This window comes from Chiloscyllium punctatum, chromosome 9 (assembly GCF_047496795.1).
Source record: "Chiloscyllium punctatum isolate Juve2018m chromosome 9, sChiPun1.3, whole genome shotgun sequence".
In the NCBI taxonomy this organism is placed as follows: domain Eukaryota; kingdom Metazoa; phylum Chordata; class Chondrichthyes; order Orectolobiformes; family Hemiscylliidae; genus Chiloscyllium; species Chiloscyllium punctatum.
The window spans coordinates 18,202,880-18,228,140 of NC_092747.1; the positions used below are offsets into that span (position 1 = coordinate 18,202,880).

General features: G+C 40.2%; 1 protein-coding gene across 2 annotated transcripts; it reads right to left on the reverse strand.

Moving 5' to 3' along the window:
- Positions 1-774: 774 nt before the first annotated feature.
- LOC140481167 (uncharacterized) lies at positions 775-25,131 on the reverse strand. 2 transcript variants are annotated; one of them, XM_072576945.1, is made up of 8 exons: positions 25,047-25,131; positions 20,332-20,441; positions 19,066-19,126; positions 12,844-12,911; positions 12,415-12,517; positions 9,641-9,759; positions 8,544-8,689; positions 775-4,697 (listed from the first exon to the last, which is right to left on the reverse strand). In XM_072576945.1, the coding sequence occupies exons 1-8, from the start codon at positions 25,108-25,110 to the stop codon at positions 4,592-4,594; spliced, it is 777 nt and encodes a 258-aa protein (XP_072433046.1). In that variant the 5' UTR covers positions 25,111-25,131; the 3' UTR covers positions 775-4,591. The 2 variants fall into 2 exon arrangements, with proteins under 2 accessions (XP_072433046.1, XP_072433045.1); XM_072576944.1 differs by having other exon boundaries at positions 20,323-20,441.
- Positions 25,132-25,261: the final 130 nt, after the last annotated feature.

Sequence of the window (25,261 nt, forward strand, 5' to 3'; positions counted from 1 at the left end):
ATAAGGAGAACTTTGCAGGCTCGACAACACTGAGCTGCTGTTGTCATTCCCAGTGCTGAGTCAATGCAGGTGACCCAGCCAGTTTCATTCCTTTTTTAAAAAAATGCTTTTTAATTGTTTCTTGTAACTGAACTGCTTGATAGGTTATTTCAGGGGCCATTTAACAGTTGGCCACATTGCTGTGCTTCTGGAATCATATGCAGGCCAGACCGGGCAGGAACAGCAGATTTCCTTCCTGAAATCACATTACTGAACCAGAATTCTTTTTTTATGACAATCACCATGAGTCCTCATTTAAGAATTCACAGGATGCACATCATATATAATTTTTGTTTCATGATATTCTCTATCTACCTAATTAATCAAAAAAACGTATTTTTTTATTCCCCTATCCTTTTCCCTGTTGGGATGTACCCAGCATATACTTGAAAGATCACCTCTGCAAAGATTGTTCAGTTAGAAACAAAAACAGAAGGTGGTGGAAAAGCCCAATAGGTCTGGCAGCATCTGTGATGAGAAATCAAAGTTAACATTTTGGGTCCAATGACCAGAACAGTTTTTATTGTTCTGGGAGGGTTTAGCCTGGTCAGTCCTCGGAACCATTTTGCCTTACCTCAATTCCTTTCTTCACAATACATATTGCCCACAATCACTGAACAACCCAGGTTGAAAGAAACATTCTCATGCTAGTTCCACCCTATGTATTCTCCTAAAACAATGACTAGCGAATAAAAACACACCGCAGTAATTACAAACAACAACTTTATTCACAGTTCTGTAAAAATAGTAGTTATACTGTAAACAATTCACATGATAATTAGAATACACTTGCTGATATTGTGCACTTTTCCTATCTTTTATATTCGAATCACCACTTCCAAATGATAAGTACAAGTGCAATAAGACACGAGTATCATAATTTTCTACCGCCTAACATTTGCACCGAATCATGTTTGTTTTTGATGCTACACTATGCAACACAATTTACCTAACTATCTACTTTGATCACTGACATCCACTATCTGGGGTAATGCAGGCTGTAAGGTGGTCATCTTCTATGGCCTCTACAACTCTGGGCATCTTTCGCATCATACTGCTACCAATTCCTGTGATTCCCATATTTTGCAGAACTCCTGTGTACTTTCACTTGTCACTGCCCCACCATTACTTTGAAATGACCCTGCATATTAGAACAAGAGTTTAAAATCATAGAGTCAGAGTTTTACACCACAAAAGGAGGCCCTTCAATCCATCATTCCCATGCTAGCCAAACATCCATTTAATTGAATCCCATTCCATTTTCCAGAACTTGGCCCATAGCATTTTAAGCTGTGGTGTTTCAAGTGTTCATCTAAATCATTCTTAAATATCTTGAGGTTCACCACCTTTCGCACCCAGTTAGACAGTAAACTCCAAGTACCCACAATCATCTGAATGAGAAAAAACATCTCTTCAAATCCCCTCTATACCTCCTACACCTTACCTTAAAGCCATGCATCCTGATTACTGACCCATCTACTAAGAGGAAAAACATTCTAACCTGTCTATGCCCATCTTAGCTTCATACGCCTCAATCAGATTCTCCTCAGCCATCTCTGCTCTGGAAAATAGCCCCAGCCTACCTAGTCTGTCCTCAACTGATTTGCTCCAGCCCAGGGTACATCCTGGTGAAACGCTTCGTCCTCTCAAGTACAATCACAGCCTTAATTTATTTACAATAAATAACTTCACCCTGGAGCTGGAGAGGGCTGGATGAGTTTAGCTTTGTTGATCATGAACAGGATCAACAGCATTTTGATAAATTTGTATTTTCCTAATTTTGGAAGTGTTTGACTCCTCAGAATATTAGATGGGGAAAAAAAATGTTCTTTAATATTTCTGCTAATTTTATATTCCTTTCTATTTGAATTTAAATACAAATTACACTGAAGAAAATGTGTAATTTGGGTAGACTTTTCTCAATTACTATAAAGTAACAACTTGACAGCAGTATTTGTTACTACAGATTTGTCTTCCTAAAATGTAGGGCAGTGCATGCAGAAATTCTGATAGATTTTCCTAATCGTTTGAAAAAAAAGTCTGTACACAAACTCAAAAGTAAAAGGAAGAATGAGAAAACTTGACCCTGTGTTGATTTATTTTGTCATACCAATAACAAACAGATATCAAGAAAAGATGAAGTTTCAATTTAAGTTGATTTGATATTTAATTGTTAAGAAATTACTCAGAACCCAAGTTGATCTAAAGTCCATCAGTGTAAACCTCCAAAGTGCCCTTTGGGAACATGAGCTTGATCAGGGATGCCAAGATATCTGACTTTCATATTCTCACTAGCTTGTTTTGCATTTCCATCACTGTTCCTGGAACAAATACAAACAGTATTTCTTTCTCTCTAAGCAATAATATAAACTGTAACATGCTGAGGCTCTTCAATGACAAGAAAGAGATGCCTCAGACAGAGAGCACCCATTAAGGCCCAAGTCAGTGAGATATTTTTGAAGTTTAGACAATGCTGTAATGTTAGGGTGACTTGTCAGTCAGATTGCACATGGTCAAGACTGTACAAACAGCAATAAATTAAATGATCAGATAATCAACTTTACTGACAATGGCTGAGGAATGAATGTAGATTGGGTCAGCAGAGCCCCCACTGAGTCAGGTTGAAACCTGGCATCAATAAATGGTAAGGAAGATACTCAACAGCATACAGGAGAAGAATAAAAAAACCTATATCCTCGGATGTACAAGCACAACAGAACTACGTAGTACAGTCTCAGGATGGGAAAGGCATATTTATGCCAGACATCTGAAGCTTTGCTTCTTTTACACACAGAGGTTTACTTACAGCTGGAACATGTTCGAAGAACCAAGAGATTGGAATCATTTAAGGAACAGCAAGATGGCATAATAGCAAATAAGTACTCTGGAAAGATTACATCAATTTGGCTGCAGGCATTTCTTCATCAAAACCATTGCTGTGATTAAACTGGAAATAAATGATATTAGGAAGAGGAAGGGAATGTCTTAGTTGGCTAATTACTTACAAATGAACTCCAGATGAAAAAGTATAGCTACATGTGGCTACATGACCATTTGGCTATCATCTTTGCGCTCTATGTATTTTTCCGTAATTAAAAAATGAAATTCTTATTAATGAAAACAGATTTTGTTGTTTAGAGATTGAGAGTACGGAAAGCACCCAGTTGCTAAAAGTAAAATAACTAATTGCTCTCCTTTCATATAAAGATTTCAAGGAGGAGTTAGATATTGCACGTGGGGCTAAAAGGATCAAAGGATATGGGGGAAAAGCGGCTATTGAGTTGGATGATCAGCCATGATTATAATGAATAGTGGAACAGGCTTGAAGGGCTTCTGCTTCTATTTTTCTGTGTGGGTTGCAATAATTATAACAGACAAGATTTGTTTTCTTTCTGATGTTTCATATTACTCTGTTCAATGGCTCAAGTCACAGCACTGTTCAATGTTAAAATCCTACCAAACCACGTCCTACCTTTTATCAGGTCCGGACTGTATATTCCAAAGCTCAGTATCACATTCAAGAGGTAAAACCTAGTTAAAAATAACATGATTTTTCTCCATCTTGTTTTGCAGAGAATATGCCTCCAACCATCATAGTTTGGCCTAGAAAACTGTAGAAGAATGGGCAGCGAGTTTGACCATCGTCCCACGAAGCCATCAAAACTAGACTAATAAAGGAAAGCAGAGGGGGAAAACCAAGAGTATATTTCAAATGAAGGAACATTTGAACACTAAAAACCTATTAGTTCAGTTATTTTAAAATCAGTTCCTGGTAGGTTTATTTGGTCTACAAATATCTCATTCAAGATTAATTATATTGTGGAACTAGATAATATCTGTATCAAACTTTCCTCCAATGATTTAGACAGTTAAGTGTACTGTGGAACAGTACAGGTAAGTTCCAGGTTTGATCTCCGAATTAGTTCATCTCAGCTGAAGCACCAAAATGGATTCTAAAGGTGATCTGAGTGGCATTGGGCTCAGAGGTGACAGGAGGGAAAGCGAACAGTATCTCTACTTTTAATTGCCATCCAGTAATTCCTGTAAACAGAAACAACATAAAATAATTTGCATTAATGTAGCATCTATAGCAGAATAAGATGCTTGACTGTGGCCATGTGCGCATGTATTTGTGTGTGTGTGTATGTGTTTAGAGGGGTTTGAATTTTGTTTTGAATTGGATCAGCATTATTTGCCCATCCCTGGTTGCCATTGAAATGGTGGTGGCGAGTTGCTTTGTTGAACTGCTGCATTCCATTTGGTGGAGGTAGACACACAATGTTATTAGATAGGGAGTTTAATCAAACTCAGCCACCCTGACTTCGCATCCCCTCTTCTCTCCCTCTCCCCCAGTCATACAGACTGGCAACACTCACTCACAAAGAACACCTATTTCAGTAGGGTAACAGAGGCACCTAAACTGGTATAAGCCAGCACATTCAGAAGGAGGAAGAAGAGAGCCATTTTAAGTTGTGTTTAAAAAAAGTGCACAATTGTCAATTCGTTTCGGACTGAAGTTCAGTTTGCTAGCATCCTAAAGTAGGCTTGTGCATTATCTCAGATTCATAACAAAAGACATGGCCAAAGATAGTTCTTCTGTAAGTTCTTCAGGAAGGATAGTCACAGTTGTAATGATACTACGAGTAAGACAGAGTATCCTAAAAGACAAAATCATGAAAGAAAGATTACATGAAAATTAACAAAAACATCTCAAGATAATTATGAATAATTATTCTCATGTGAGGACCATTCCTTCTAAGTTGCATGGCTGCACATGGGCACCACTGCTCCACTGCTGTGTACAGACCCAAGACTCACGCTGTCAGAAAGAAATTGAAGGAACATTGTTCATGGGCCGTAACCTTCAACTTCCTCATTATTATATTTCCCTGCAATCTTAGTAGGTAAACAAATTTTGTGATATGGGGTTGAGCTAGAAAAGATCCCAGGTTCATGTTGTACCAGTAACAATTTGTCTCAGCACAGCCAAAGCATACTCTGTGTCTTAAACTGGCACTTGGCAAACATAATGATTGTGACACTGCTAAAAAGGTGAATAGGTAGTCAGTACCCATTGGCCAGGCTCAATAATGAATAACCACTTTTGACTAATTACTAGATGTCCACTTGCTACCCCAGCTTACCAATGTCCCTTCGGGAAAAACCCAGGCCTCAAAACATATCAGGCCTCTTCAACCTGAAATGGGTGGGCTAACACCAAATCATACTCACCACAAACTCAATTTTTATTTCAAATTGGAACTTACTAAGAACAGCTAATAGGTAAGATTGTTAGACGTTATAAAGACTTTACCATAATACATTCTGAAATATATCTTGGCTAGGATGATCTTTTCCAATTTGTCTGAAACTACTTTGCCAGATCTGGCATGTTTTGGTTGATATATTTCATGGTTTTAATTTTCAGCTGGGTAATAGTCATCCCTGTAGGGATTAGCTCTTTGAAATAGATTCCATGTCAAATGAGAGTAAAAAGACTTCGGACAGCATGGTGGCTCACTGGTTAGCACTGCTGCCTTACAGTGCCAGGGTCCTGGGTTCAATTCCAACTTTGGGTGACTGTCTATGTGGAGTTTGCACCTTCTCCCTGTGTCTGTATGGGTTTCCGCTGAGTACTCTGGTTTCTTCCCACAGTCTACAGGTTAGGTGGAGTGGCCACAGTACATTGCCCATAGTGTCCAGGAATGTGCAGACTAGGTGGATTAGACATGGTAAGTGAAGGGATTATTGGAATAGGGTGGGGTGCTCGCAGGGTTGGTACCAAATGGCCTCTTTCCACACTGAAGGATTCTATGACTTGGTATTGATTAGCACCATAGGATTCCCTTAAAAGTTTACTCCCACCCCGTTAAATACTATCCCATTGAACAAATCATTCCAAATCCAAATTGACCTACCTTTATTTTACTACGTGATGTGATTATCGCTGCTAATACCTAATTGCTGTTGAACTGAGTGGCCTGCTCGACCACGTCAGAGGACCATAACATCAATTCCAACGATGGCACCTTCCATAGGAGTGCCTCCTCTTTCATCAACAAAATATTTCCCTCACTCCCCCCCCACTGTGATTGACAGGGTCCTCAGCCTTGTCTGACACATTTCCTGTACTTCTGCCCTCAACCCACCCTTCCACCTCACTAGTCTCTGCTTTCAAAAGGACCATCCTCTGCCATTTTTGCCACATTCAGCAGTATGCAAACAACATGCTTTCACCTCCCCTCCAATTTCAGCAGTCAACAGAAACTATCCCCTCTGTAACACCACGCTCTTCCATCATTCCTGACAATTCCTCATCATCCCATGCAATTGCCCATGTGTGCATCACTATGGACAGGATGAATTTGAAGGGTGGGGTAGGAGAGGGATGAATGTTGTACCTATGGGGTATATTGAAATGTGAAGGAAGAATAGTGATGGGTAAAAATGAAAGTGATTGGTGGAAAGTTAGTTTTGTAAATGAACATTTGAACCCAACATCGTGATACACTTTTTGTTGACAATATGATAAAGGTTTATAACATATCATCATTTGGGAATTTGACAAAATGATTTTAGCTTCTGTCTGTATAGCTTTCTTTATACAGAGGTCAGAAAATCATTTGGAATAATGAAATACATATATAATTTATAAGAAAACATATGACTGAAGTGTGTAGCACGCGATATCTGCTGTTAGCTGAACAAGGTTTATAATGCTGTGTTTTATGCCATGCTGAAAGAAAATGATCATGGATCACTAGTAGTTTGGGTTCAGTTCAGAAGAACAGTTTTCTTTCAGCACAAGGACAGTGTGTTAGTTTTGTAGAAGTCTCCAGATTGGAACAGGTAGTTCTCACAAGTCATCGTGCTGTCAGATCCGAAAAGGAACCCAGGCCACCAGGAGTTTGGTGACACTTCACTGAACTATCTGTACTTGTTACTTTTGGGGGGAAAAAGATGAATCTGCTTATAATAAAATCTTACTAAATTGTCTTATATAGAATTTTTTTAAAATTTTATTCTCTTTTAAAGAACATTGGCAGTCTCATGTACATTCAGTGACTAACCACCACAGTTGCCAATCTGGGAAAGTAAACTTAACAGACCCTTCGGTCCAAACAGTCCATGCCAAACATAATCCCAAACTAAACTAGTCCATCTGCCTGCTCCTGGCCCGTATCCCTCCAAACCTTTCCTATTCATATACTGATCCAACTGTCTTTTAAAACGTTGTAATTGTACCCACATCCACGACTTCCTCAGGAAGTTCATTCCACACACAAACCTCCTTTTGTTTAAAGAATTTGCCTCTCATGTCTTTTTTTAAAATCCCTCTCCACTCACCTTAAAAATGTGCCCCCTAGTCTTGAATTACCCCATCCTAGGGAAAATGCATCTTCCATTAACCCTATCTATACCCCTCACGATTTTATAAACCTCTGTAAGGCCACCTGTCAACCTCTTAAGATCCAGCGAAGAAAGTCCCAACCTATTGTCCAGTATTACCATCAATTGGAATAATGATACAAAGCAAGTGTGCTTTACTGCGTATTAACAATAATTAAATAAATGTTAACCTCATAAGGTTTATTAAAAATAATGAATATACAATTCTATGGTGAATAAAGAATTTGCATGTGCTTGTGAACACAGGAAATATTTTCATATACAGTAATATCAAAAAGTAGATTTTGAAATGGTTTGATGCCTGTACTAATTGCTTTATTGTTATTCAACAGTTTGATGAAATCAAAGCTGGAGGTTTCCTGTTCTTCATTTATGTTACACTAGTAACTGTACCCTAGCACAGTGTCAACAAAAGAAGGGATGAGCAAGACTCAGAGGATATACTAGGGTAAAACAAAGATTTGGGCAGCACAGTGGCTCAGTGGTTAGCACTGCTGCCTCACAGCACCAGGGACTTGGATTCAATCCCAGCCTGAGGTAACTGTTTGTGAGGAGTTTGCACATTCTCCCCATGGCTGCGTGGGTTTCCCCAGCATGCTTCAATTTCCTCCCACAGTCCAAAGATGATTGGCTATGCTAAAACTGTCCATTGTGCTCAAAGATGTGTAGGCTAGGTGGATTGTCCCTGGTAAATGTGGGGTTACGGGGATACACTAGGGGGCTATAACTTGGTCTGGGTGGGATGCTGTTTGGAGGGTTGGTGCAGATTGAAGGGCTGAGTGACTTCCTGCTACGCTATAGGGGTTCCATGATTTTGTGTGTAGTTATGAAACTAGATTATATTAGTATGGTGAGGAATGTTTAATATTTATATAATTGTGTTGAATTCACAAAATGTTGATGTAAATTGCTCGAAATTGTAAATATCTCTGATAATGATTTGTTTTAAAAATAAGCGAGAGTTTAAAGACCGTGAGGATTTAGTTGACTTAAAGAGTTTCATGATTTCCACTGAATAGTATTCTAAAATGCATTATAAATAAACATTCTCTCACCTTCTGCAAAAACCTTCCATTTCTGTCACTCATACTCACCAGTTTACATAATCATACGATAGCAGAGGCTCTTGCTCAGTCCCCTTGCCAACAGCCAGTCCAGATTTTAAAGCTTTAAAATTGGCTTCAATATCCTTTTTTAAGACGCCCAGACTAACAGACCCACTGAAATAATTCAGAACTTTCTGTAAGGAGAAAATAAAGATATTTTAACATAAAACAGATCTCATTCAATTGCCTGGTGGTGGAACGTGCCATTGGCCATGCAGTATGATGCTGTGCAGAACAGAAGATCCTGAATTTGATTTCAGGTCCCTGCTTTTATGGTGTTATGAAAAGGTTTCATGCACTGCTGGTTTCCAAGGTCTAGCTTGCCAAATATGTAGTAATTTCAAACTAAATTTGTGGGATTCATGAAGGCTGTTTTCTAATGTTTAGTAAGACCAGTAGATTTACACTGGGGTTGCCACTGATTGCACAAAACCAGGAATTAACTGGCATGGATAGATTTTTGTTGGGCAAAAGTATCAAGACATATAGAACAAAGGTAGATAAGTGGAGTTGGAGTGTTGATTAATACTGAATGGCTCAAGATGCTACATGGCCTGAGTGTTAAAAAGCTTTGGAGTTACGTTCCTCATTGGTTGGACAAAGCTAAGTGGCACTATAACAATGTATTGTTGTAAATATCAGTTGGGCACAGACAGCACAGTTTCTTTTAAAAATAAATTTCTTTTAGTTGTGTCAAGGAGCCTTGGTAGTCAACAGGAAACAGAAAATGGTGAGATAATCCAAATGAAAACAATGAGAGAAAAACAAATCACCACTCGAGTTGCACAAATTGACAAAATCATAGCCCAGCTCCGCTGCATATTTGGTTGATAAATATTGAACACCCAGGACTATGCTTAATCCTTACAACATTACCTTAAGTTTTTGAAGGATTAAGCACACACACACCCAATATATGGCTGGACTCTTGTCGGTCCTGGTCATTTTTACTTCACATGGGAAGGGAATTGAAAAGGAAATAGAACCTGTATGATAAAAGTGCATGCTGATAGGTCAGAGAGTGGACAAGGTATCACATTCACAATTTTTACAAATGCTCCTAGATTAACCACAAAGATACTCACATACAGGACTGAAAGCTGATGTGCTATATACTTGTGGCTTCCCAGGTGCTGCAAATCATCCTCCAATTGCTGACTTAAAACCAGGAGTTGATTTAGTTTCCCAATGTGGGAAAAATAGCCTGGATTGAAAGCACAGACAAAACAACTTTAGTCTTCTGCCATTTAACTGTGCAAGACACTGTGGCTTTCTTCAGGGGAAAGACATCTATTAGAGAAGGACGGAAGATCAAGCATAGCAGGTGAAATCACAAAAAAACTTGAACCATTAAACAAAGTATAATCAGCATCTAACAAAACATTTTTAGCAAAGAAAATTTAAAACTTTGAAGAATTTAATCAAGAAATAAAGCCTAAGGATGATTAGAAATATATCGCCAATTGTAAAAAAAAGGACAGTAAATGCATTACTGATTGACAAATGCAGTTAGAACAAATCCAAAAAGCAATTAATTCCTGTTAATTGATTGATAATAAGTATCCAGAAAGTTACATTTTATAACAGAAGTACTAACACAAAATTATTCAGTCTATAGTGCCATACAATATAGGGTTAAATAGTTATAAAATGAACAGCAAAACACACAACACTTCAGTTAGGAATTTACAGCTTCCCTGGATTGGGTGGCTGCTGTCTCCTCCTGAAAGGAATGTGCCCAAACCTAAACAAGGCCCGAGTATCCCCATGCTCAATTTTAAATCTTCCACTGTATAGGTTCCTGCCTCTGGTGCATGCTGAAAGGAACATGTCCAAATAGAAGGGAGCTGAAAAATGTGTTGCTGGAAAAGCGCAGCAGGTCAGGCAGCATCCAAGGAGCAGGAGAATCGACGTTTCGGGCATAAGCTCTTCTTCAGGAATGGAGAATCGACGTTTCTTCATTCATGAAGAAGGACTTATGCCCGAAACGTTGATTCTCCTGCTCCTTGGATGCTGCCTGACCTGCTGCGCTTTTCCAGCAACACATTTTTCAGCTCTCATGTCCAAATAGAAAACATGCATTTATGTTTTTCACAAATGTGAATTAGTCTTTCAACATTTAATTGAAAAGGATGCTCTAATCTGTTTTTTCGAAATTCATAAATAAAATAGTACACAAAGATACATCAACTTTGTGTGTCTTTATTCAGCAATACACTAAACATATTTTCATGCTCTTTAAGACCCTGCATGCTACATATTAATCCCTGGATGCAATGTGTGAAGCAGGTCCAGGACTTTACCACTGTTGTACAAAGCACTTTTACATTTTCTTAAAGGCTCAGTTTTAGACAAGAAACTTCCATTTACCACTCTTGTTTGTCTATTTCCCTGTCACCACACTAAATCAAGACAGTTTGGAGTATGTAAAGTCATGATTCTGGAACTCACAAAAAGAATCCAGCTCCATACATCTAGGCATTAGTGAAGACCTATTGAAGATGCAGCAGAATCCAGTACCATTAACTGTCTGAATGCCAGTTCCTTTATGCTAAAGCAAGTTGTCAACATCAAAAGCTGTTAGTGTCTATTGCCATTGGTACAGTTTTTAGATGAAAGTTTCACAATCAGCTGTTAAAATGAATTAAACAATAATCTAAGGTACTGTCTATTGCGCTTCTTTAGGTTGCTTTGTAAGACACAATACAGCATACAGAGTTTAAAAGTGTTAGCAAGTTTTGAGAAGATTAAAAGTATATTGTGTGAGCAGAGTGCAAATTTATATCTGGTTCCACGTTATAAAATTAATATAAACAATTACTTATTTTAAACAGGGAAAATATAGATGAAACTAAAACACGGCAAAGGTTTCTACAAAAAAATTAGAAAAATAAATTACAGTTATTAACTCACCCGAATGTAAAACCCTCACAGTTCTTCATATACTGAACAAAAAGCCACTTTTGACGTAAAAGTTACAGAAAACCACAGGGTTCATTTTCAACACTAAACAAAAATCAAAATAAAATGTAAAATCTACACTTCAATAAAATGAAATAACCTTAAATGAAATTAACTAAATTAGTAATTAATTTTTAAAAACTAAGAAATTAAAACCAAAGAAAAATTAGTAAACTTTGCTGCAGAGCATATGTAAAAAAAAGCTTTATATTGTGCTTTCCAGCTCCAATCACCTAAATGATACAGGATCCTTATTTCAAAGACAAATACAATAGCATTACTGTCAGGCATGTTTCTCAACAGATCATTCGCCTCAGATATAACATTTTGAAATTGACAGCTTCAGAGCGGAAAGAGTGAATATTTAAGTGTGATGAAATATGGACATATTCACATCAGCATTTTTAAGCTTGGAGAAAATATAATACCACATTTGGTATGTTATGTAAATATCCAAAGTGTAACCAAAAAAGCAGAGCAAATAACCACCCTGTATTTCTTTCTAACAGGCAAGAAGAACTCGTTTAGAGTTTTTCCACAAAGTTTTGACAAATCACGTACATACACACATCTGGATTACTATACCAATTTTAGAATTGAACTTTTTAAATTTATAATTAATCTAATTTCTTTCTACCAAAGCATATCCCTTATTTTGTTTAGGAATCATCTTCCAAAATCATGATGTCTCAGTGTTGTGTTTTAACTGCTAGGCCGTCCTTGCATCCTTTATTCATTATATAATTGATTTTAATCCAGTTATTGTAACAATACAGTTCTTCTGTAGAATTAAAGAAATGAGACAGAACCAAAATTGTTAAGAGGAGTACATTGGTACAGATATAGCTTATCTGCTGAACATACAGAAATGTATCAGGATGGAGGAAAGCATTCTCACCATCCATAGGAGGCTGTTCCAGCATGTCAACAGGTCTACCGTGTATTACAAATATTTCAACACGGGGAAACAATGTTGACAATCCTTGAGAATCCAGATAGTCCTGTAAAACAGAGTTAATACTGTATTATGAAAGGTCATAGCAATAATACAGCAATAGCTTCCCTTTAGAAACTATGATAAAGAATTCATCTCTTAAATTCTTTCCAAAAACAGCATTTTTTTTTATATACAAATAGCATCGTCAGAAAAATATCTCTGAAATACTGCACAGACCTTCCCAGTAGCATCACCAGTGCACCAGACTCACAGCTTGAAGTGCTTTAATGCAAATGTATTACATTCAGCCAAACAGATGTCTAGACAGGAACAATATTGCATACCATTCGACAATTAAACAAAACTTTTTAAAAAGGTAAAGCACATTACCTCCAGCTGTGGAACAGGGTCCGGCAGATGTTCCAAATATTGTTTAATTCTTTCAACATAACGTACACCTGAATGAGAATGAAAGAACAAGTTGAAAAGCAACACAGCATTCCAATATATCATTATTTTTAAACAGCGAGGAGTAGGAACCCAACTCTTCAAAATTAAATGTTTTCCCTTTTGGGGCAGGACTGAAGTTCACCTTCCAACTGATCACTAAGGATTTTACAAGAGAAAGATTTGGATGTAAGCAATTTATTTCTCAAGGGATATGCAGCCACAGTAGAAAAATGTCCCAGATAAACAGCCTGGTGGGAAGACCACAGGATGGGCTGGAAAATTTTGCACTGGTACAATGAGGTACCTGCCCGCAAATGAGACCAAGGCATATTTTTGCAGCTGATTTCAGAATGCATGATGCTGGATAGCACCCAGTTTAGAAGTTGTGAATGCTAAAAATAGCTATTTGAAATGGGGAGTCATGATTGAAAATTATTTTCATTCTTTTCAAAACTGCTTTCAGCTTCCAGCTCCACCAATCCTCAAGCAATAAATATCTCATCTTAGACACATATTTCTTAGTAATAAAAATTTTAATTGTTATGAAGGCAGCAACAAAGTATTAATACATCAAAAGACTATTGGGAACCACATTAGTTACTGACATTTCAGAGGGGTAAAATTCATCTCAAATGATCACTCAAAACAGGTTGTGGCAAAACAACTGCATCATACATCCCGTCTAAATAAATCAGTGGAAAAGATAGTGTGTAAAATAAGCTATTCTTTCCTGTTGCCCATCTTATACAACTGCCCAAGACATTTTTTTAAAAACCACACTTCCCCTACCACCCCACATTACAGTAACCAGGTTCCTGACAATACATAAATATGAAGTGGAATATCAACTTTCACAAATTTGTTTTACAACTATAGCAAGTTTTTTTTTAAATCAAACGTTTAAATATAAGGCCATTGCAGAACATTATTACATACTGGTTCTTTGAGACAGGAGCTCTATTTATTTCAAATCAAATACATTCCTAAACTAAATAAAATGTTTTGTACACAGCCACGTCAAGTTTTTTTTCGCATTGTCAAGTATTTTTATTTTCTATTGTTCAGGAACGTGGGATTGTTAACCGAAGGATTGTTTGACAGACTGCTGTTACTTTGTCATCAAATGATAATCAAGTTAATAAAACTTTGCATAAAATGGTGTACTTTAAATAACGGTAAATGTGAAGTTGCCATACTCCCAGAGGAGCAAGTGCTGTTCTCTCATTAGACAGAGACTAATGTAGTGGTTTAACTTGAGGGTTACTACACCTTAGATGAGGGGAGAGGTTGAAAACAAGTGTCCTTGATAAAAACCTGAGCTAGTGGGAATAGAACCCATGCTATTGATATCACTGTGCATCACAAACCAACTAACAAGCCAGGTGAGCTAACCAATCACCTGGAATAAGCCTGCACAGACACATTTTGCTCTTCCATACTAAAACTGTCTTCACTTACAGGAGCTGTATCCCTCTATTCCCTTCCTTTTCATGTATTCGTCCAAGTGCTTCTTCAATGCTGCTATTGTGTCTGCTTCCACGACTTCCTCTGGCAGCACATTCCAGGCATTTACCACCCTTTGTTTGGAAAAACTTGCCTTGCACACCTCTTTTAAACTCCCCCACCCCACCCCAACCCTGTCCATTCGCAAACATCTTGAACCTGTGTTCCCAAGTAATTGATTCCTCCATCCTGGGAAAAAGTCTCATACTTTCCACTCTATCCATGCCATTTACAATCTTTATATTTATCAGGTCACCCCTAAACCTTCTGCGTTTCACTGCAAACAAACCAAGTCCATCCCAAGTGTCTGGCTAGCTGTGTTCTTCCAGCTTCCTGCTTGTCTCCTTCCTTTTCTTACTATCTTATCTACCTGCGCTGCCACCTTCAGTGATCTGTGGATTTGCATACCCTGGTCCCTCTATTTGAATACTCATAAGGATTCTGCCATTCACTGTATAATTTCCACCTGTACTTGAAATTACAAACCTAACAAAATCCGTTCTTCTCCTGAAGCCTCACATATGGCTCCCTAGCAGCAAGCATCCAACCTGTTTTCTTTTCATTATTCCTCATAGAATAATGGGTGTCACTGGCACGGGTAGCATTTGTTGCCCATCCCTAACTGCCCCTGAAATGAGTGGTTTGCTAGGCCATTTCAGAGTACAGTGAAGAGTCAGCTACGTTGCTGCAGATCTGGCGTCACACATGGCAGGTCAGACCAGTTTAGGGTGGAAAATCTTCTTTCCTAAAAGGAGTTGTGAGCCAGCTGGATTTCTACAAAACTTAATGATACCACTCACTTCCAGATTTTTATTCACTGAAATTCCAAAAAATATCCATGGAGGAATTGGAAACACTGTCTGCAGAGAATTAATACAGCCTCTAGATTACTAGTCCAGTGGTATTATCATTACACCATTGTCTCCACTCAATTTACTCTCTATCTTGATGCAGCAGGCTGTCAGAATGCAGGATAAGCCTCTCCTGATGTCAACATTCATGTTGGTCCATAGTAGATTCACTTGACAAAGATCAGGAGTAGCAATCTTTCCAACCTATTTCTCCCACTATCATTGATGCTGAGATCAATGGAAATGCAGTGATCATCCCTCCCACCAGGTGAGGTCAGTTAACTGAGTGCTCTTCCTTTAATTTCAAAGTTATTTTTATTTTGTTTCCTTTTAGGTTGTTCTGTTAATGTGCACCCGAAATACAACCTAGCTCATTTACCAACACTACAGAGTTGAAACTAGAAAATGTATAAAGCACTGCAGGTTAAACATAAATTACTGTTTACTTTCCTTTACTCTTTCTGGAACACGAATGAATTTATGTCACCTATATCCAAAACAAAATATAGTGAAAAGTGTGCACCGTCACTTGTTCATAGTGCCATTCATAAAGTAAACTTCACTTCTGAACTGAGCAAGATGTTCAGCTCCTATACTTGCCCAACTTTGCCCTCTTTAGACTTATGATAATGGGCCAAAAAAATAATGGGCTGGATACAAATGTAGAGTATACAGTAAAAAGCCCATTGTATACTACTTCCTTACTCTCCCTTTTAATTGAGTTAACAATCTAAAATGAAAGATATAGGTTTATACACAGTCACCCTGCACAGTTGTTGCTACACTTGTAATCCAGCACTGCAATATGCAGTCAACCTTGAGTAAAGCAAGCTCAACTAAATCTCACGCAATGTAGTGTGATTTTATGTAAGAATTTATCTTTTGAGACTTCTATGAAGTGTAATTAGCACAACTGTAAAATCTTTGCCTAAATTGCAAAATTTAAAATCCTCTCAATTTACGAAGCATCAAAAAAAAACCAAACTCTATCTATACCTAACAAAGTAGCATTAATCAGTAAATCACAAGATTATAGGGTGAATGTTTCTTCCTTACCACGTTAAGCCGGCTGCGTATGGAACCCAATGGAGACCAGGCAAAGCAGACAGGAATAAAAAATGTAATGTGGGACACAGAAAAGAGCAGCAACATCTTTAAACCTTTCCCTTTTATTTTCCCTCTTTATTTTCACAGCTCCTCTGTCTACCAAGCAACAATTTAATTTCAGATAGTCAACATGGTTTTGTCAAGGGCAGGTCGTGTCGCACAAACCTCATTGAGTTTTTTGAGAAGGTGACCAAGCATTTAGATGAGGGTAGGGCAGTTGACGTGGTGTACATGGACTTCAGTAAAGCCTTTGATAAGGTTCCACATGGTAGGCTGTTGGAGAAAATGCAGAGGCTTGGGATTGAGGGTGATTTAGCAGTTTGGATTAGAAACTGGTTTTCTGAAAGAAGGCAGCCAGTGGTGGTTGATGGAAAATATTCAGCCTGGAGTCCAGTTACTAGTGGTGTGCCACAAGGACTACTGCTGTTTGTCATTTTTATAAATGACTTAGACGCAGGCACAGGTGGATGGATTAGTAAATTTGCTGATGACACTAAAGTCGGTAGAGTGGTGGGCAGTTTGGAAGAATGTTACAGGGGGTTGCAGGGGGACTTGGATAAACTGCAGAAATGGGCTGAGAAGTGGCAAATGGAGTTCAATGCAGCTGAATGTGAGGTGATTCACTTTGGGAAGAATAACAGGAAGGCAGAGTACTGGGTCAATAGAAAGATTCTTGGTAATGTGGATGTGCAGAGGGATCTTGGAGTCCATGTGCATAGATCCCTGAAAGTTGCTACCCAGGTTGATAGTGCTCTTAAGAAGGCATTCGGTATGTTAGGTTTCACTGGTAGAGGGACTGAGTTCCGGAGCGGCAATATCATGCTGCAACTATACAAAACGCTAGTGCGGCCACACTTGGAATATTGTGTACAGTTCTGGTCGCCATATTTTGGAAAGGATGTGGAAGCATCGGAAAAGGTGCAGAGGAGATTTACCACCTGGTCTAGAGGGAAGCTCTTATAAAGGAAAAGCCGAGAGACTTGGGTCTATTCTCATTGGAAAGGCGGCGGCTAAGAGGGCATTTGATAGAGACGTACAAGATGATCATAGGATTAGGTAGAGTAGGCAGTGAAAGTCTTTTACCTAGGATGATGATGTCAACTTGTACGAGGGGGCATTACTACAAATTGAGGGGTGATAGATTTAAGACAGATGTCAGAGGCAGGTTCTTTACTCAGAGTGGTAAGGGCGTGGAATGCCCTACCTGCCAACGCAGTTAACACAGCCGCATTAGGGAGATTTAAACAATCCTTGGATAAGCACATGGATGATGATGGGATAGTGTAGGGGGATGAGCTGAGAATAGTTCATAGGTCAGTGCAACATTGATGGCCGAGAGTCCTGTTTTGCACTGTTCTACCTTAATCTCTCACTGACTACAAAACATCATGGTAGGCTTATGCGGAAAGTCAGGAGGCATGGGATAGAGGGAAATTTGGCCAATTGGATAGAAAACTGGCTAACCGGTCGAAGGCAGAGAGTGGTGGTAGATGGTAAATATTCAGCCTGGAGCCCAGTTACAAGTGGAGTTCCGCAGGGATTAGTTCTGGGTCCTCTGCTGTTTGTAATTTTTATTAATGACTTAGATGAGGGAGTCGAAGGGTGGGTCAGTAAATTTGCAGATGATACGAAGATAGGTGGAGTTGTGGACAGTGAGGAGGGCATTTGTCGTTTGCAAAGGGACTTAGATATGATGCAGAGCTGGGCTGAGGAGTGGCAGATGGAGTTCAACCCTGCCAAGTGTGAGGTTGTCCATTTTGGAAGAACAAATAAGAATGTGGAATACAGGGTTAATGGTAGGGTTCTTAGTCAGGTGGAGGAACAGAGGGATCTTGGGGTCTATGTACATAGATCTTTGAAAGTTGCCACTCAGATGGATAGAGTTTGTAAGAAGGCCTATGGAGTATTATCGTTCATTAGCAGAGGGATTGAATTCAAGAGTCGTGAAGTGGTGTTGCAGCTGTACAGGACTTTGGTTAGGCCACAGTTGGTGTACTGTGTGCAGTTCTGGTCGCCTCACTTTAGGAAAGATGTGGAAGCTTTGGAGAGGGTGCAGAGAAGATTTACCAGGATGTTGCCTGGAATGGAGAGTAGGTCGTACGAGGATAGGTTGAGAGTTCTCGGCCTTTTCTCGTTGGAACGGCGAAGGATGAGGGGTGACTTGATAGAGGTTTATAAGATGATCAGAGGAATAGATAGAGTAGACAGTCAGAAACTTTTTCCCCGGGTACAACAGAGTGTTACAAGGGGACATAAATTTAAGGTGAAGGGTGGAAGGTATAGGGGAGATGTCAGGGGTGGGTTCTTTACCCAGAGAGTGGTGGGGGCATGGAATGCGCTGCCCGTGGGAGTGGTAGAGTCAGAATCATTGGCGACCTTTAAGCGGCATTTGGATAGGTACATAGATGGGTGCTTAATCTAGGTTAGAAGTTCGGCACAACATCGTGGGCCGAAGAGCCTGTTCTGTGCTGTATTGTTCTATGTTCTATGTTTTATGTTCTATCACCTAATCTTTCTTACCAGTTTTCTCTACTCGTAGCAGCCTAAGGGCTCGAACATTTTCTCGAACATCTACTCTAGAAAACTTCCAATGGGATAGATTAAAGACATCTCAATTTGGGAAGCAGTGATAACAGAAATAAACATTCACCACAATACTTTTCATTTCTTAAAGATCAATCTAAACAATTAATGTACCTACCTCTTGTGTGAAAAGACTCTGATTCTACAGGACTTTTATCTTCTCTAAGCTGTTCCTGTAACTAAAAATAAATTTCTATTTGTCGAAAGAATAAAACAAATCTCTCTTAATACAAACTGGAAAAATATATTAGCCAATAATTCTGTACAATACCAGTGAACTAGAAGTGGGATGAGGATAATAAGGTTTAAGCTGAGAGAGAGAAGTTCCATTCAAAGACACATACAATAGCACAGTGGCTCAGTGGTTAGCACTGCTGCCTCACAGCCGGGGAACTGGTTCGATTCCAGTCTCAGGCAACTGTCTGTGTGGAGTTTGCACATTCTCCCTGTGCCTGAGTGGGTTTCCTCCGGGTGCTCCAGTTTCCTCCCACAATCCATGGACATGCTAAATTGCCCATAATGTTCACGGATGTACAAGTTAGATGAATTAGTCAGGGGTAAATATAGGAAAATAGGGTCGAGGAATGCATCTGGGTGAGTTACTCTTCAGAAGATTGGTGTAGCCTTGTTGGGCCGAAGGGCTGTTTCCACACTGTAGGGATTCTATGAACTGAAGAGATTCAATGTCAGTACATTTCTGCCGGATATTTAAACAGGGAGGGAGGAAGGGAATGACTACCATATCTGATCATGCCTTGCTCAATATTTGCACAACACGCTTGTGGATAAAAAAGATGTGCTGCAAATGTGGTCCCAGTTAACAGTAAAGTCACTGTACACTGCGAACCAAACTTGGAACAATTAACCCTTATATTGGACACTAGGATACGTTTCACGTCACATTTCACAAAATTGTTCCTCCTAACAGGTCACACCACTTGTGAAATAAAAGTGATTTTGACTCATCTACCTCTGAATTTCACTAAAAATACCCTGTATACGGATATTACATTCAGATCTACCTTACAGGAAACATTTTCATCAGCTACTGACCCTTCAGTAAATCATTAAATAATTTTTTGCCTATATCAACAAATAATAAAAAGCACACAGATTGAATTGGAACTGGTTTCTATTGCTTTGTTCAATATTCTAAACAAAAACACCTACAGAATCCCAAAGTCACCTCTTACAGAATCCCAACCGTCACACTGTAGTTAAACAAAACCGATTCTTTTTTAAAATGTTGAATCAAGTCACAATTAAAAGAACCAAATTCAAATAAAAGAATAAAACAAATCTGTTTTATAGCTAATATAATTATGGACAGTCATTGATCCCCACATATAGCACATTTAATAGACAGATTACATACATGATGCACCTCAGCTCGGATGAGGAGATCAAGCTGAAAACAGAGAGACCAGATCTCTACAGCCACTTGCTCACTGCTCAGTTGAATAGGTTGAAGAGGTTTTTTAATGTTAACATCCACTAGACAAAAGAGACACAAATCACATGCTACATCAGAGTTATGTCAAGTTAACCTGTACACAAAAAGCAAACTTAACCACTGAATTTTAATATATACAATTTTAATCCTTCACTGAATCTTTTAATCCATATTGCAAATGATTCAGTAACCCAGTGCTAGTAATAAAAAAAGTAAACTTTTAAAGATGTTAGCAATACACTATTTGTTTCTGAATTTACTCTAAGTTCAATTGTAGACTTTCCACATTTTGGTCTGAAGGTGTGGGCTCAAGCCTTATTGCAGGGACTTGAGCACAAAATGCAGACTAAAACCTTGGTCACCATAATGGAAATAAAGCCCAATTTCTAAAATAAGCACACAATATTCCCCGATTTATCTGATTTTCAGACCTAGGTTGATAGAATGCACGGGCCATGATTTTCCGCTGAACAAGTAATTAGACTCTAGCCACAAATAAACACTTATACATCATCGGCATATAACACTACTAATTAAGACTAATCACCTTATATACTATCACATATATACACATACAGACAGATATACAGACAGGGAAAAAAAACAGACCAGTGGTGAAATACTGGAAAGATAGTTCAATAGTTATTGCCAACAAGTTCTGCTGAGTTTATTCTTACAGATCTGAAAGTTTATTCCTCATTTTACTTTTCCAAATGCTTCCATTGATTTGCAAGAAGCACAGGTGACTGGCTTATTTGTAAAATTTCTGATTTACCATTTAACAATCACAGCTTATAGCAATTTATTGATGGAAAGAATAACTGGTTTTCTCCAAGTTTAAAGTGAGTTTTGACTGCAGAGAACAGAGAACCAGTTTGGAACCGGTAGAAATTAAAGCTGTTCCTTTTAACTTCTTCCCAGCTCCAAGCTGTTCAGTTACCTCACAGCTGTTGGCAGGCAAAGGCTTCTGTCATCAATCAACCTCTCTTGCCACCCAATTACATCAGTACACAACTCCTCTGTTCATATTCATCCACAACCATTCAGTTACTTGTTTACAGTTATTCATGATGTTTGCCATGCATGTCAGATGACTTACTTTCAAACCATGCAACTATCCTTTCAAAACACTGGCTTAATAACACCACGTCCTTAATCCAGTGTACAACTTTTAAAAGCACAAGTAAAAAGACACAGTCACAAAAACAGGAATTGCAGCATCAGAGATGAGAAATCAATAGCTAACGTTCATGTCCGGTGATCCTTCCACAGGCCTTGCACTTCAGTGAAGTACTTAGGCTGATGCTGCTCTATCAGAGATGTTGTCTTTCAAATAAAAAGCTAATCTACACCCTGTCTTCTCACTCCACTCGACAAAAAAATTATGTTGAAGAAACATATGGTACTTTTTTCCCACCCAGTTAATTGTATGTTAATTATATTATTAAAGGTACAGACATCGTGGAGGGAAGTGATTAATTAAATACCTTGAGCAAATTTGAAGAGTGACTTACTCTTTAAGGTGGTTCCTGATTTACTACACCATTTGGGTAAGGTTTAATACATTTACTTAGATAACTTACAGTGTGGAAACAGGCCCTACGGCTCAACAAGTCCACACCGACCCACCGAAGCGCACCCACCCAGACCCATTCCCCTATATTTACCCTTGCACCTAACACTACGGGCAATTTAGCATGGCTAATTCACCTAACCTGCACACTTTTGGACTGTGTGAGGAAACCGGAGCACCCGGAGAAAACCCACGCAGACACGGGAAGAATGTGCAAACTCCACACAGACAGTTGTCTGAAAGTTGAACCCGGGTCTCTGGTGCTGTGAGGCAGCAGACCACATACCTTTTCAATAATATACTAGCACATCTATCACGGTGTTTAGCTGTCCATTGGCTTTCCCAACTATTTAGGTTACATGCAGGCATAGATCGAAGAAAGTTAAGTGGGATACAATGAACTGCAGCATAATAATAAAGATCCTTTTTACCAGTGGAGTGGAATAGGGCATAGGTTAGCTTTTCACTTGAAAGATAGCATCCCTGAGAGAGCAGAATGAGAGAGCTGCTGTAACTGTAATGTTGTAGGATTACTTTGCATTCACTGGGAACAGCAAGCAGCACCTCTGACAGCATGGCACGCCCTCAGGTACTGCACTAAAGAAAAGTCTGCTAGGGTGGAAGGTGAGGGACATTAGATGGACACGATCGATGGACCTGAAACAAAGGTAAGGGGAAGTTATTAGTTTAGGGGAAAAGGAAGCCATGACAGAAGCACTGATTTAGTGGTTTTAGGGGATAAATCTTGGGTGAATTCCTTTCTGTTCTATGAAACACTGGCATCTTAAGAAGGAATTCATTTTTAATTGAGAAGGTAATGAAGAACTAAAGTGATGGACATCATCAGACCCACAGCATATGGGTGTCTCGCTCACTCTCATAAACTTTGTGGATGCAGCACCACTACAATTCAACAATAATAATTATAGTTCAATATATTAGTCAATTTATTGACACGATTGGTTATTACTGAAAATGTGTTGCTGGAAAAGCGCAGCAGGTCAGGCAGCATCCAAGGAGCAGGAGAATCGATGTTTCGGGCATGAGCCCTTCTTCAGGAATGAGGAAAGTGTGCCAAGCAGGCTAAGATAAAAGGTAGGGAGGAGGGACTTGGGGGAGGGGCATTGGAAATGCGATAGGTGGAAGGAGGTTAAGGTGAGGGTGATAGGCCGGAGGCGGGGAGATCAGGAAGAAGATTGCAGGTTCGGAAGGTGTTGCTGAGTTCGAGGGTTGGGACTGAGACAAGATGGGGGGAGGTGAAATGAGGAAACTGGAGAAATCTGAGTTCATCCCTTGTTGTTGGAGGGTTCCTAGGCAGAAGATGAGGTGCTCTTCCTCCAGCCATCGTGTTGCTATGGTGTGGCGAAGGAGTCGTCCAAGAGCATGTCCTTGGTGGAGTGGGAGGGGGAGTTGAAGTGTTGAGCCACAGGGTGGTTGGGTTGGTTGGTCCGGGTGTCCCAGAGGTGTTCTCTGAAACGTTCCGCAAGTAGGCGGCCTGTCTCCCCAATATAGAGGAGGCCACATCGGGTGCAGCAGATGCAATAAATGATGGGTGTGGAGGTGCAGGTGAATTTGTGGCGGATATGGAAGGATCCCTTGGAGGGAAGTAAGAGGGGGGAGGTGTGGGCGCAAGTTTTGTATATCTTGCGGTTGCAGGGGAAGGTGCCGGGAGAGGAAGTTGGGTCGGTGGGGGGAGTGGACCTGACGAGGGAGTCACGGAGGGAGTGGTCTTTTCGGAACGCTGATAGGGGAGAGGAGGGAAATATATCCCTGGTGGTGGGGTCCATTTGGAGGTGGCGGAAATGACGACGGATGATACAATGTATATGGAGGTTGGTGGGGTGATAGGTGAGGACCAGTGGGGTTCTGTCCTGGTGGCGATTGGAGGGGCGGGGCTCAAGGGCAGAGGAGCGGGAAGTGGAGGAGATGCGGTGGAGAGCATTGTCGATCACATCTGGGGGGAAATTGCGGTCTTTGAAAAAGGAGGCCATCTGGGTTGTTCGGTATTGGAACTGGTCCTCCTGGGAGCAGATGCGGCGGAGACGAAGGAATTGGGAGTATGGGATGGCGTTTTTACATGGGGCAGGGTGGGAGGAGGTGTAGTCTAGGTAGCTGTGGGAGTTGATCGGTTTAAAGTAAATGTCCGTGTTGATTCGGTCGCCCGAGATAGAAATGGAGAGGTCTAGGAAGGGGATGGAGGAGTCTGAAACGGTCCAGGTAAATTTGAGGTCGGGGTTCAAGGTGTTGGTAAAGTGGGTGAACTGTTCAACCTCCTCGTGGGAGCACAAGGCAGCGCTGATACAATCATCGATGTAGCGGAGGAAAAGGTGGTGGGTGGTGCCAGTGTAGCTGCAGAAGATGGACTGTTCCATATATCCGATGAAGGGGCAGGCATAGCTGGGGCCCATGCGGGTATCCATGGCTGCTCCTTTGGTTTAGAGGAAATGGGAAGATTGGAAAGAGAAGTTGTTCAGAGTGAGGACCAGTTCAGTCAGTCGAAGGAGGGTGTCATTGGAAGGGTACTGGTTGGTTCGGCGGGAAAGGAAGAAGCAGAGAGCTTTGAGTCCTTCGTGATGGGGGATGGAGGTGTACAGGGACTGGATGTCCATGGTGAAGATAAGGCGTTGGGGACCGGGGAAGCGAAAATCATGGAGGAGGTGGAGGGTGTGGGTGGTGTCCCGAACGTAGGTGGGGAGTCCTTGGACTAAGGGGGACAGGACCGTGTCGAGGTATGCAGAGATAAGTTCGGTGGGGCAGGAGCAGGCTGAGACAATGGGTCGGCCGGGGCAGTCAGGTTTGTGGATTTTGGGCAGGAGGTAGAAACGGGCGGTGCGGGGTTGTGGGACTATGAGGTTGGAGGCGGTGGATGGGAGATCCCCTGAGGAGATGAGGTTATGGATGGTCTGGGAGATGATGGTTTGGTGGGGGGGGTGGGGGGGGGTGGGTCACGATTAGTTATTACACCGAGCATCTCCCGCCTCTGGGTTACCTTGGACTAGTGCATGGATGTGACGAGATATAATTCATTTTGTATCTACAATAACACTGCAAGTATCTACCTGGGCCTCCCTACCTCTGAAGCGCCGCTGGTAAGTGCACGGTTTCCGCAGCGGCTCCGTCCGCCCCACAGCTGCCATTGTCACCAGGACAACCGCAACCCGGACCCGAATCCGTGTGACACCGGGTCACCTTCGGGTCACACTGGAAACCAGCCCCTTATTCGGAAACCTAAATCACATTTCATCATTATAAAATATATACCTTTAAGATTAACTACATGGATCGAGT